This window comes from Pristis pectinata, chromosome 15 (assembly GCF_009764475.1).
Source record: "Pristis pectinata isolate sPriPec2 chromosome 15, sPriPec2.1.pri, whole genome shotgun sequence".
NCBI lineage: Eukaryota > Metazoa > Chordata > Chondrichthyes > Rhinopristiformes > Pristidae > Pristis > Pristis pectinata.
The window spans coordinates 22,818,760-22,834,090 of record NC_067419.1 but is presented as its reverse complement, the minus strand read 5'-3'; the positions used below and the strand labels follow the sequence as shown (position 1 = coordinate 22,834,090).

The 15,331-nt window shown below is 38.6% G+C and overlaps 1 protein-coding gene across 1 annotated transcript in view; it reads right to left on the bottom strand.

Moving 5' to 3' along the window:
• Positions 1 to 220: 220 nt before the first annotated feature.
• mtpn (myotrophin) overlaps positions 221 to 15,331 on the bottom strand; it is a 54,748-nt gene continuing 39,637 nt past the window's right edge. The window contains exon 4 of the mRNA XM_052030809.1: positions 221 to 987. Within this exon, the coding sequence (XP_051886769.1) occupies positions 901 to 987 (87 nt within the window). The 3' untranslated portion in view covers positions 221 to 900. The remainder of the gene's footprint in view (positions 988 to 15,331) is intronic.

Here is a 15,331-nt window from a genome sequence, read left to right as displayed (position 1 = left end):
GACAGGGTAAATACAAGGGTTTTGTATTCAGGACTGAAATGAGAAGAAATTTCTTTATTCAGAGAGCAGTGGAATAGGTTTTTGATATTATGGGGATAGTACAGAAAAGCAACACTGAGGCAAAAGAGCAGTTGTGATCCTATTGAATGGTGGCTAGGCACAAGGAGGCAGATGGCCTACTACTTTATACTATGTCTACAAAATAATTGAAACAAGGCAGTTTACACACATCTTTATTTTATTAAAACAGATTTCTCAAGTCACTGATTATGCAACAGGAATAGTGACAGCTCATCACTCAATTATCCAATTGTTATCACGATCATACTTAGAACTGTGTTTTATTTTTAATGACACTGAATCAGTATAGTTCACATGATAATCAATAAACAAAACATCTGGAAGGTTTCATCAAAACACTGAAGCTCCATCATTGTCAATTTCTCAAAAGTTGCAAATAATGCACCACACCTTGGGTGCTGTATGAGGGAAACACAACAATAAATCTCTGCTCGCTCTGGATAATTTTTCAGCACAATCATTTAAAGAGCTTCTGCCTCACTCTATGGTCCACAACGTAGGAACTCAAGTCTGAGCAAACCTAACTCAGGAAAATGGGCATTTGCTGAATAATCGTGATATTAACAGATTTCAATAATTGCAGCAATTTATTTTTGTGTTGAACTATCCTTAATTAAGGGTAGAATCAGTTCATTGTACACTGTGCAAGAGCTCTGATATTCATGTTAACTAAGATGTCTGTAACTACAAAAACATGCTACAAACTTGTTTGTTTAGTCAGAATTAAAAGGTGCAATCGGAAGCAAAATAAGTGAGTGAGAAGGAAGAAGAAAACAATGAGATGAGGCAGCACAAGGCCACAACAAAGCAAGACAACCGTCACTTGAGAAGTTCTCTCATTTCAGGGCTTTGAGCAACTTCCAAATAGCTCATTCCTTCTGGGCTTTTTGCAGTTTTATCAGCACCCTGCAGGGGGAAAGATGGAAACGAGGCAAAATTAATTAGAAGCCAACTGACAATGTTCAAAAGAATAAGAGCTAAACATTGGCTTCTGTTCAAAGTGAAAATATAAAAAGGAGCATTGTAGCATTATAACACCCGGAGGAACAAAGTAATGGGACAAGCTTTAAAATAAATGTGTTTGCTGGTCTATTAATAGCAAGCTGTACTTTAATTATTCTGTGACTACCTGTGTGAAATTGGCTTGAAGCAACCATCATTAGTGTATAAAAAGTGATTTTGATCAATTTTCAGCATTCAACCAATAATAACCAAAATAATAAAACGTCATTTTGATTTGAACCACTCCCCAGCACATCCAAACTGACCCCTGAATTTCTCCAATGCAGTTTCAATGCTCAGGGACAAGTATGAATTACTGATGTTTTGACCTGTAGAACAATGGGGGAAAAAAAAACAAACTGCTTAATACCAGATGAGATCAGTAACTAAATGCCCCATACGTCTAGTAACAGATTAGTTAACTGTCTTTTCTAAATATACTCATAAGCGTCTCAGTTCTAATAACAATTACTGGATCCAAGATACTATATACTAAATAAAGCTTTAATCCAGAGTGTTATCTCAGTTTTTCTTAATACCCATACACCACTAATATTTGACTCTTTTTGGCAGTCTCTTTGGTTGTGCACAAACAAGTTTTCATTATAATGCTTTCCTAAAGTGTTAATGGCAGATCAACAATACATGTATGTAGTGAATTTACTTTTGAGTACCACATTAAATATATTAACACAATTGGTACAAAGGCAATTTTCCTATAGGATGTTGCTGGCAATACATTAAATTAGTACAATAAGACAATCAAATAACACACATGCTAATTATACTTCCTGGTTATCATTGGTTTTCAAAGGTTTGCATAGCCTGCTTTTTACCATTGGTCTTGGGTATTGCAGCTCAGTTCCATTCAACCATGTTGAATCTTGACTACGCAGTCACCTTGGATACAGAGCTGTAGAGCCTTCCCAGTGGTCTATTTCTCTTTTGCCTGCGCAGCAAGCTGCTCATTCACCCAAGCCCCAGTGTTAATCCCACTGTCAAACTCTGTAAACTGCACCTGTCACAACTCATCACCTATACTAATTACCAGTCCCCTGCTCCATCCCTTACCACATCAAACTTATTGACAAAAACAAGATTTCTTTCAGGCCAATTCTTTGCTCTCTCAGCTCGAAGTTTTCTAACAATTACAATTAGAGAGATCTTTTAAATCATTGAGAACCGATGCTACATGTTTTATATTACTTTTGTGATATCTAATTTTGTACTCAATATTTAAACCATAACCCACAACTTCTTACATATTTGATGCTAGATGATAGTTTTTGAATTTCAGATGACAATGATTTTCTTCACCTTTTCTTGGATTCTACTTGACCATCTTAAATGTGTACCCCAACAAAGACCCATTATCTATGTCATTTATAAACTTACTAATTACAGCATATTCTTACTCTTTGCTTCGTATTTCTGGACAGCCACAAAGCTATCTGTGCTGATAACCAATGTCCTATTTGTCATTCACACAATAGCATAATTTTCAATTTTTCTTCCAATATTGGTGTCATCAGCATTTTCCACTATTGTTCTCCAAATCTCCATCTAAATTATTTATAAGGCAGGTATAAACAAATCCAACACAAATCATTGGATACACTACTCATTACATTCCTCAAGAAAGCTAATTCAATCATAACATTGTTTTCTCAACTGGACTTAGAATGGGCAGTCAAGTTACACAAATCAGATCAAAACTCACACAGAGGTGAGAAAACTCTCCTTCCAAAATGCACAAAAATAGTATGGCCATATTACAGTTTATTAACAGCTTCTTCTCTCTGCTTGGCAATGTACATTGCCATTGGACAAAAACACACGATATTTAATATAGATTAAAAATCTGAAAAATACTGGAAATCTCACTTAAATGTTAAATCCATTAGACTATGATTAAAATAACCCACCTATTTCCCAGGTACCAATTAAACCTGCTAAATTTTCAGTATTTAGTTTTCATTGGTGCTTTAATTGTAGATTGAATAAAACTTTTTGGAGTTCTACCAAATCAAAGCTGACCAGAGAATCAATTTTTGCTCTACTACTCAATGGTTTGCGAAGTGCCTTATGAGTTGACCCAAGCCCCTGGGTTCAGAATATCAATTAGTTAAGTCAATTGTTAAATTAGATGCCAAAAATTAAGGCAATGGAAGGAAGGGGGGAAAAAACTCAGCAGGGAGACAAAACTAATGTCTTTATTGAAATGACTCCCAATTCATCAGGCCAAGCTATAAAGGAAAGGAAAAGCATTTACATTGCCAATTTTAGAATGTTACTGAAATGCACTATTATTAAGTATAATTATACATCATGTAGATAACACACATATCAAAAACAGATACTCATGGCCAAATGGGGGGGATATAGGTGTAGGACATAAATACTAGAACAGACATCATCAGCTGAAAGATTTTTTTCAAATGAATATATTTTATGAATGTAGACCAAGTGAGATCAATACCAATGATGAAGGCATCTTGCAATTTCAGGTTTGAACATGTTGAAAATCTTTTTTGGGAATGTTTTATACTATCAATTTTGTCTGTTGGAAAGCACAAAATTATAAATATCATAATTCAGAGTTTATTCTGTATTCCTCAATCCTGTACAAAACTTTTGAGTAATGGGGATTCACTGGTCAAGAATCATCAGGACCTTAATCCCGCATCAAATGAAATAAAAATACTCTGTATGCTCAAATGACATTATATTGTTGTTTCAACTGAATTGGTTGCAGACATTCATAAAAAAATTGGGCACAAGCCCAAAACACCAGTGCAGTCACAAACCAAAATAAACTTGAGGAAAACCTGCAGTATTGATAAAATTAGCTAATTAAATTGATAACTGGTTGCATCAGCATCAATAGGAATACCAAGTAAATGCCATAATGACAGCTGCCAGATGGCCAACACACACACTCCACTCCAAGAGACATTGATGGATGAGGCCCTGTTTGCACTGATGGATGGGGTTGAAATTACTGATAAGACTGGGAGTAATAGTACAAACCAAGAAAACAACTATGCCAATACAACAAAGTGCTTCCATTGGACTCATAATTTTAAGAACTCCATTCAATTTAAAAAGCAATACCTTTAAGCAAGCATTGGTATCTATGAGTGGCAGTCAAAAATGCACTAAGAATACCAAAGATGTCCAAATGGTTTCTTGCATAATTACAGATTTAGAATTTTCCAACAAAATGTTAAATATTAAATGTTTCTAATACTTAAAACAACATCAAATATAATTACAAAGGTTATGCAAAATAACTGGTCAAATTAAAAGTGGAAACAAAACAACATTCTTCCAGCTGCAGCAAATCAAACTTTAATTTCCACCCATTACATTTCCACATATCAGACAGCCAAACAGTTGGGCAAAGGTGAGCAGCTGCATTTATATCATGCTTATCTGTTGAGTGAAATATTCTTTTCAACAACTGAGCAAATCTAATGGACTTCACTTCCATCAGGTTGCATTTGATTACAACAGGGACAACAGACCATTTCATGTAACAATTCACATTGCAGTACTTCTGTTTGTCTCCTATGAAAAAGGCTAAAGGGAATTCATGCATAAGCAGAGCACACTACATCCTTTCTCTCATCTTGGAGTTGAGTTGCTCTACCCCCACCAAAAATTACAATGTCACCTTGATTACAATTTAAATCAAATATCAGGCACCAAATTTCTGACAATGTGGATTTATTCTGAACATTCAATTAGACAAATAATCAGGACACCAGTAACCAAAAGAAAAAAAACTTGCAAATCTAAGATTTCTTGCAACATTGTTCAGAAACAAACCATTTTTTAAAATGGATGATATCGAAAGAATGGAAGGATCTTCGACCCAGAACATTAACTCCGTTTCTCTTTCCACAGATGCTAGCTGACCTGATGACTGTTTCTAGCATTTTCTGTTTATATTTGACATCAAAATAATGATGGTTACAGGGACTAAGGGCGAGGTGGAAGATGTACAAGGTATGATTAGTAAGTTCATGGAAGACTCAAAGGTTGGTTCTTTTATTGATAATGAGCTGGGTGATCACGGGCTGCAGAATGATGGTGATGATTTGGTGATAAGGCAGAGGAATGGCAGGGGGAATCCTACCAGTGGTACAAACCTGAAGGTCATAGGTGCCAATGGTGGAAAGGATTGAACCCTCAGGTTTCATTTTTAATGAGAGGTAGAAAGAGCAATGAGAGGTGCCTGGGGAAGATGGCAGAAGTGTAAATTGTTGATTCATCTTACGGGGAAGCCACTGCCACTTTCTTTTTGCCGAAACAATGAGGTTTTCCCCAGAGGCTTTTCTCTAACAGCATACACCTAGAAACTGCCTTTTGAAGTGCATAGGACCTAAAGGAGTTTTTGCTCTTCACTTGAATATCAGATCCTGGTGAAGACCAGAAGCAGATATTTAAGAATGGATTGGGTAAACAACATCATTGGACTGGAGCAGGAATAACAGGCAAGCTTGTGTCAGAGGGCAGTGTTTGAGGTTCAAAGAGGAAGACCGTTTTCCTCAACTTCTGAAATACAAACTCGAGAAGGTTGAGATCCAAGGTGGCCAAGAAGATAATTTTAAAACAACCTGGGGAATCAAGATTAGTGAAACATTTCAAGGTAATTAACCACTTACAGCTGATGACAAATAACTTGATTATTTCAATAGTAGGAGACAGATGTACCTGCCAATTAGTAGCAGAAAACCTGTTTTACACTATGACAGGCAATCATGACAAGTAATCATTAGCAAATGTCAACACTAACCCTGTAATATAAGAGTTACTAATATAAATAGTAGTGGATGCACACACACACACACACACACACACACATAAATATAGACACATGTATATGTCAAGTGTACAATATTCCATAGGTGCCAAGTCTCTGCCACTCCAGAACAATCCACTCAGGCCCTGTATCCCTCTATTTCTGTTACTGTACAAGTTTATTTCTCTTCTATTTATCCAATTTCCTTTTGAAGTCATTGAATGTCTCCACTTCCACCATCCTCAAAGGCATTAAAATTCAGATCATTAAAGTTTTTCCTTGCATTTCTCTACTCCCTTTGCCCTCCACCATGTCTCTTTCCCAAAACATCAAATCTGTGTCTGCTAGTCCTAGTACCATCAGCTAATAGAAACAGCTTCTCCTTATCTATCTTAACTAAACCATAATCTTATACATGTCTATCAAATGTCCCCCTACCTCTTTTGCTCCAAGAAAAACACATCCACTTTTTCCATCTTAGCCTCGCAAAAAAAAACTATCAGCCTGGAACCAATCTGATAAACGTCCTCTGCATCCCTTCAAGGACCTTCACTTCAAGTGTGCTGAAATGCAATATTCCAGTTATGGTTTAATGAGAGCTTTATTAAGGCAGCATACATAAGGTTTAGGCAGCAAGGATCAGATAGGTCTCTTGAGGAATATAGGGTAGCAAGGAAGGAACTTAAGAAGGGCCTGAGGAGAGCAGGGGGCATGAAAAGGCCTTGGCGAGTAGGGCTAAGGAAAACCCCAAGGCATTTTTTACTTATGTGAAGAGCAGAAGGATGACGGAAGTAAAGGTAGGACCGATTAGGGATAAAGGTGGGAAGATGTGCCTGGAGGCTGTGGAAGTGGGTGAGATCCTTAATGAATACTTCTCTTCGGTATTCACCAAGAAGAGGGGCCTTGATGACGCTGAGGACAGTGTTGGTAAGGGTAATGTTCTAGAGCCATTGATATCAAGAGAGAGGATGTGTTGGAGCTGTTAGAAAATATTAGGACAGATAAGTCCCAGGGCCCTGACAGAATATTCCCCGGTCTGCTCCGCGAGGCGAGGGAGGAGATTGCTGAGCTTTTGGCAAAGATCTTTGAGTCCTCATTGTCCACGGGAATGGTACCGGAGGATTGAAGGGTGGCAAATGTTGTCCCCTTATTCAAAAAAGGTAGTAGGGATAGTCCAGGGAATTAAAGACCAGTGGGCCTTACGTCTGCGGTGGGCAAGCTGTTGGAAAAGATTCTTAGAGATAGGATCTATGGGCATTTGGAGAATCATGGTCTGATCAGGGACAGCCAGCATGGCTTTGTGAAGGGCAGATCATGTCTCACAAGCCTGATAGTGTTCTTTGAGGAGGTGACCAGACAGATTGATGAGGGTAGTGCAGTAGATGTGGTCTACATGGATTTTAGTAAGGCATTTGACAAGGTTCCACATGGTAGGCTTCTTCGGAAGGTCAGAGGGCATGGGATCCAGGGAAGCTTGGCCGTGTGGATTCAGAATTGGCTTGCCTGTAGAAAGCAGAGGGTTGTGGTGGAGGGAGTGCATTCAGATTGGAGGGCTGTGACTAACGATGTCCCACAAGGATCGGTTCTGGAACCTCTGTTTTCGTGATTTTTATTAATGACTTGGATGAGGGGGTAGAAGGGTGGGTTGGTAAGTTTGCAGATGACACAAAGGTTGGTGGTGTTGTGGATAGTGTAAAGGATTATCAAAGATTGCAGAGGGGCATTGATAGGATGAAGAACTGGGCTGAGAAGTGGCAGATGGAGTTCAACCCTGAGAAGCGTGAGGTGGTACACTTTGAAGGTACAAACTCCAGAATCATGGTCTGATCAGGGCCAGCCAGCATGGCTTTGTGAAGGGCAGGATTCTTGGTAGTGTGGAGGAGCAGAGGGATCTGGGGGTCCATATCCACAGATACCTGAAAGTTGCCTCACAGGTGAATACGGTAGTTAAGAAAGCTTATGGGGTGTTAGCTTTCATAAGTCAAGGGATCGAGTTTAAGAGCCACGAGATAATGATGCAGCTCTATAAAACTCTGGTTAGACCACACTTAAGAGTAATGTGTCCAGTTCTGGTCACCTCATTATAGGAAGGATGTAGAAGCATTGGAAAGGGTGCAGAGGAGATTTACCAGGATGCTGCCTGGTTTAGAGAGTATGCATTATGAGGAGAGACTAAGGGAGTTAGGGTTTTACTCTTTGGAGAGGAGGAGGATGAGAGGAGGCATGATAAAGGTGTACAAAATATTAAAAGGAATAGATAGAGTGGACAGCCAGCACCTCTTTCCCAGGGCACCAATGCTCAATACAAGAGGGCACGGCGTTAAAGTAATGGGTGGGAAGTTCAAGGGAGATATCAGAGGAAGGATTTTTACCCAGAGTGTGGTTGGGGCATGGAATGCGCTGCCTGGGGCGGTGGTGGAGGCAGGTACATTGGACAAATTCAAGAGGTTACTAGCTAAGCATATGGAGGAATTTAAAATAGAAGGATATGTGGGAGGAAGGGGTTAGATAGTCTTAGGTGAGGTTTAAAGGTCGGCACAACATTGTAGGCCGAAGGGCCTGTATTGTGCTGTACTGTTCTATGTTCAGAATTGCTTACGTGCTTTTGTACTTAATACCTCTATTTATGAAGGCAAATATCCCACATTCCTTGCTAACTACTCTCTCAATATATCCTGGATCGTTCAAAGATCTATGCAAGTAAACTCCCAGGTCATTCTCTTCCTGGACACTTTAAAACTGTGCCATTTAGTCTATATTGCTTCTCCTCATCACCTCTGCCAAGATGCATCACCTCAAAATTCTCTCCATTAAATTCCATCAGCCACTCGTCTGCCCATTCAGGTGGCCAATTTGTGTCAAGCTGCGGTCGTCTGGTATTATCTTCATTGCCACCAATTGAGGAATTATGAAAAACCATCAAGTTTTAAAATTTTACTGTGCTCCAATATCAACACCACTAAATATGCCAATAAAGAACAAGACTGTGGTGTTCCTTGGTGAACACCACTGTCTACCATTATCCAATCAGAAAAACCAACATGCAGTATGGCACACTGTTCTGTCCTTAAAGCCAATTTTATATTCAAACTGAGGTAGATAGACCTACTCTATGGATCTCAGTTTTGTTAACGAGCTTTTTTAATTTATTCATTTTTTTGGGATGCAAGATAACAGGCAAGGCCAGCAATTACTACCCAAATCTAATGATGCTAAAAATCGTAGTAGTGAGCCAATTTTTTGAACCACTGCATCTGTCCTTTTAGGGGAAGCTCCATTTGGTGATGCTTCCACTTGCCTGATGCTTGTTCATCTTAGTAGCAGTAGTAAAGGGTTTTGAAGGTAAGGGAGTGGTCAAGGTGAGTAATGGTAGTGCATTTAGTTAATGATATATACTGGAGCCACAGGCGCAAGGGGAGCAGAGAGCACCAGTGAAGTGGATGGCATCAAGCCTCTTAAATGTACTTGAAGCTGCATTATTCCGGCCAAGTGGGGAATATTCTATCAGATGGCTAACTTGTGCCTCGTATGGTGGAAAGGTTTTGGGTGTTAAGAGGGGAGTCGCTTATCGCTTCCAATCTGTTCTGGTAGTCAAAACATTTATGTGGCCTCTCCAATTGAGTTTTTGGTCAATGGCAACCCCAAGGATGTTGGTGGTAGGGATCTTGATAATGGTGATCCCATTGAACATCATAAGTGGTCAGCTTCTCTTTTGTTGGAAATGGGCACTGCCTGCAGGCATGGGCTGCTTCCTTTCTGGGGAGCTGCAAATGGAATTAAGCACTGTGCAACAATCATAAGTAAACATCCCAATTTCTGACAGGAAAGGTAGACCATTGATGAAGCAGCTAGTATCAACCCCTTGGGAACTCCACTGCAGTCTTGCTTCTAGACCAAAAAGCAACCATTCACTAACACAACTATGTGATTCAGCCAACTTTCTATTCATGCTGCAACAGCCCCTTTTATTCCATGGTTTATGATGGCAAGCTAATTATATGGCACCTTATCATACGTCTTTTGGAAATCCATATGTAGCATATCAACTATATTTCCACAATCAAACGTGTCAAATAACTATCAACTTAGTGGAGGCACAATTTGCTCTAGACAAATCCATGCTCCATTCAATTCACACACAACCTAGTGACTGCTACTTCTCTTCCTGTTGTTTCTAGAAATTTCCCCACCAAATGTTAAACTGATTGGTCTACAGTTACTGTCTCTACCCCTTAATAATACCCTGTATTTCTAATACTATAGTGTCTTCCCAAATCAGGTGTGCCACCTCACCTCTTTTTACCCTTCTGAACACTTTGTATCAATGAATATTAAGCCTTCACACCTCACTCACACCAACATATTCCCACAAGCCTACATGTTTGTAGTTTGCCAGCTTTTGTCCTACACACTGTGTGTTTACATAGATATATTCTGATCCTGACTTTGAATTCCTCAGTCCTTTTAGCCTTCTTCTATCTGATATAATACTACTTCCCTCTTTAGTTCTATCCAATATGCTCATTCTTTTATGCACCTTACCCCTTTTTCACTCTTCTCTGTTAGTGTCTGTCCCCTGGCCAACTTAATTTTGAAAAATATCTGCAATGCATTGTCTAACCTAGTCCTGCAACTTCAGCATCTCCACTGGTGTGATTGGGGGGTATAAATTAAGTATTAATCCTAAAAACACATCCAGCAGAGAGGGTTAATCATCACAAAAGCACAAATGGCTAATGCATATGATTTTTCAATTGTATCTGCAATCAGCATAAAGTGAAGTAATAGATTTGTCTGATTTTCTTGTTCAATCAAATTGAAGTGTGTAAATGCATATTGCATTCTACAGGGAGAAAGCACAACTTAAAGACAGAAACTCTATTGCATAAGGCATGTGGTGCACTAAGTGTTAAGGAATGAACCAAACGTTTTCCAGGAAATTTGTGCAATACTGTTGCCTCAACTCTACGTCAACCAACTAGCTTCAGAATGTATATTATTTCTAGCAATGCCAAAAAAAAAGCAATTATTGTAAAGATACAATGCATCTAGAATGTAAACTCCTGGTCGAGCACAGATCACATAGAAAGTCAAATTTGCTCTTTCAGAGATGACTCAACAATCTAAACTTCTGAATAGGAATAACTTAGTTGGTATTACAAAGTGGCCCATAGGAAAGAATACCATTGAAAACTAAAAAAGGAATTTATTCCAAGTTGTAATCTTAAAGTATCACTAAATCTGAATACATTTTAAAAACATAACTTTAAAAGATATAATACAATGTCCCTTTATTTGTAAGCAGGTCTGTAAACCATTGATGCAACATGGAAGCAGGCCCTTTGGCCCACTGGGTCTACACTGACCAACCACCACCCATTTACACTAATTCCATTATTTTATTCTCTTGCCATTTTCATCAGCTCCTCCCAGATTCAACAATTCATCTACACACTAGGGGCAATTTACAGTGGCCAATTAATCTAATCAACCCACATATCTTTGGGATGTGGGAGGAACCCAGAGTGAACTCATGTGGTCACAGGGAAACCATGCAAACTCCAAACAGAGAGCACGAGGTCAGGATTAAACCCGGGTCGCTGGTGCTGTGAGGCAGCAGCTCTACTAGATATGCCACTGTGCTGCCCCTATAAAATAGAATAATTATGAAACACAAACCATTTAAATGGCAGTGTAAGAGTTTTGAGTTAGTCCTTCCATAATCATACGATAACAGAATAACTAAACGAGCTCTGTGGGCATTGGGACTGGAGAGACAGCTCCGCAAAATGGGCACAGTGACAATTGAATGTCAGAAAGAACACATACTTTGGCGGCTGGGATTTGCAACTGAGAAAGCTGTACATAGTAATTATTGGTGCCACACATGGCATTGTCTCCTGAAATCAAATAATCATCAGGAATATTGTGAAGAGATTCATAAAAACGATTGCAGCCATACACAGAGAGATTTACTAAAAATTGAAGTAAGAATGTTTTAACACAAGAGGTGGTCACATAGACCGTACTGAATTCATTGAATACAAATATCTCAGCAATCATATTTAAACAGAATTATTACGCTGATTTCTTCCAAAAGCTTTATATATCCTAACTCTGTGATATACAAGGCTGTTGGAAGAAACCAGAATGATGTAATCTCTGATTTGATTACCATTTGTGACAAACTATTCACCAATAAATAGAGGCACCTGCAAGTTTCTTACAATCTATTTATAATGCACTTATTTCCCATCTTGAGTGCATGGCTCAAGGAAATAGAGTATCTAATTATTTCTGTAAACATAATGATAATTATTAAAACCTCCCACCATCCTCCCAGTTTGTGGCAAGGTGGAGATGGTTGAAAGCTTCAAGTTCCTAGGTGTAAACATCACCAATAGCTTGTCCTGGTCCATCCAGGTGGACACTATAGCCAAGAAAGCACACCAGCACCTCTACTTCCTCAGAAGACTAAGAAAATTCAGCATGTCCCCATTGACCCTCACCAATTTTTATAGATGCATCATTGGAAGCATCCTATCCAGATGTATCACAGCTTGGTATGGCAACTGCTCCACTCAGGACTGCAAGAAATTGCAGGAAGTTGTGGACACAGCTCAGTCCATCAAGAAAACCAGCCTTAGTCTACACTTCTCTCTGCCTTGGAAAAGCAGTCAGCATAATCAAAGACCCCTCCTACCCCAGACACTCTCTCTTCTCTCCCCTTCCATCAGACAGAAGATACAAAAGTTTGAAAACATACACCACCAAGCTCAAGGACAGCTTTTATCCCACTGTTTTAAGACTCGTGAATTGACCTCTTGTACGTTAAAGATGAACCCTTGACCTTGCATTTTACTTCATCGTGGTTCTTGCACCTTATTGTCTACCTGCACTGCACTTTCTCTGTAACACTATATTCTACATTCTGCTATTGCTTTTCCCTTGTTCTACCTCAATGTACTTTGAAATTATTTGTATGATTGGCTTGCAAAACTAAGTTTTTCAGTGTATCTCAGTACATGTGACAATAATAAACCAATTCCAAACTCCTCTTTATTGGTACTTCATGGCATACAAAATCTAAGTGGCCACTTACCTCAACTAGTCCATGAGGGAGTTTATACTCCACCCATTTCATGTGGTTCTGAAGTTCACAGCATTGAACTTCCTGCCTTCTAAAGGTAAAAAAAATTAAAGCCTGTTTTATCTTTCCCCATAACTGTAATGATTCGGTTCTGGTATGATCTTTACAACTACTTGTACACGTTTGTACATAAAAAGGATTAGAAGTACTTATGACATTTATAAGACTATAAAAAGGACCAGAAGTTATTTTTATAGTCTTGTAAGTGTCAAAAGAGGCTCAAGTTGAAACAGATGGAGTTCAAGACAATTTATTGGCCTAGCTGAGAAATTGGATGATCAGCAAAAGAAAGCAAGGAAATTGGTCAGGGACTCAAATTGACAAGATATGGCTGTGGGATTCTGAAAGGGGCTGCAAGTATTCAGTGTGTTTATCATGATTTGATGGGATGCAAATCCATGTGTTCAAGTTTTCTATTGCCACTAAAAAAAATGCTGTTGCAGGCCATGCACTTGGGAATATTAAATTACAAAGACTTTCTAATAGATTGTATGAATAGGCAAAAGTATGCTGAATAGATTTCTATTTGGGAAAATTTGTGGTTATCCATCTGGACCTAAAATAGATGGAATCTGTAAATGAAATAAAGAGCCAATGGAAAGCTAACATTGTGTTTGGAAACTTAGAGTACAGGAGTTCTGAGGTCAAGGTGCAGCCGTTACAGCAAAGGAAACTTAAAGTGCTTTACTAAAATCTGTGCCAAATGAAATGTAATTGACCTAAAATGTTAGATCTGTTTTTCCCATCACTAATAATTCCTGACCTGCTGAGGATTTCCAGCATTTTCTAATTTTATTGCCAAGGGAAACTGATCGGGTAAGTGAAGCGAAACAGAGGCTGGGAAGTATAGTATTAGGAGTACAGTCAAAAACAGGCAGGCCTTTCAGGAATGAAATACATCTACACACAGAGGCCAGTATAAACTTGAAACTCTTCCAAAATGGCTTTTGATTTAATCAATTGTTAATTTTAATTTTGAGATTGATAGATTTTGATAACTGAATGCTTTTTTGTTTGGAGTTTGGTCACATATTGTTTGAGATCTCATACAATGGTGGAACAAACAGGAGGGAATAAATGCTCTATTTGTCTTCCTATGTTCAGAGACCAAAACTGCATTGACTTTTCTGTTAAACTTAGCAAAGGGACAATGTGTTTAATATAACTTCATTACTTTTGAATATGACAGACCTAGATACAAATCTTAGTTTTTTTTGTTAGTATTTTTGCTACTTTAAAAGCAGCAAAATGTAGCCCCATCCCATCTAAAATCTTGAGGCTTGGCACTACCTCATTTTATTCTTAAGATCAAGATAGGCAATCAGTCCTGGTTCAGCTATGAGTAATAAATGGCTTGTCAAGAACGGCATCAGTTTTATTTCAAAATGAGATACCAACCTGAAGTTGCAACACACCTATGTGCGTGTGAGAAAGCAGAAATAGCATGCTATCTACAAAGCAAAATTATCCAGTAACACAGAGGAAATCAAAGTTCTGCAGCTTTACCACAAAGTCTTGAATGCTTCTGGACAATTAAACAATCAACTGCACCAAAAGGTTTTGTAAATGTCCTAACTTGTCTCGAACTCAGCCGGCATTTGCCAAGGAAATGCCTGAAGCATTTGCAAATATGTTCAGCAATCTACTCCTCATGATATCAAGAAACAAATGACACAAATATACAAAAACTAAGGGCCTCAAAAAAACTGATGTGGTGCCAAGGATGTGCTCTGGAACAAGGTGTGCAGGTAGAGCTATAAATACCACCATTGCAAACTATCTTGTTGAACAAAAGCACGATAGGTCCAATCTGACCAAATACCAGGCCATCAAATATTTCAATCAGCAGCAGAGATAGAATCAGAAGTGCTCAAACTGCACTTACTCTCAAATAACCTGCAAACCAATGCTCAATTAGACTTTTGTCAGGACTACTTGAGTCCAAACAATTAGAACCTTGAGGTGCTAATCTGATGAAACTGCAGCACAGTGCAATGTGCAAATTAGACAGCAGAAGCAGATTACAAAAGACATAGCAAACAAATTTCAAAACTAGCCATTCAGATTAAAACTCCTGTCTTGCCATACTCAGTCTTGGCTGGAGTCATATGTAGCACAAAGGAAGGTGGTAATGGTTGTTGCATGCCATTTTTAACTAATCATTTAGGAAAGCTGAATATAATCAAATCAGGTCAGCATGGTTTTATGAAAGGTAAATCATGTTATACAAGGTATCGAGAGGAATTAGAGGTATACAAGGTATCGAGAGGAATTAGAGGTATACAAGATAT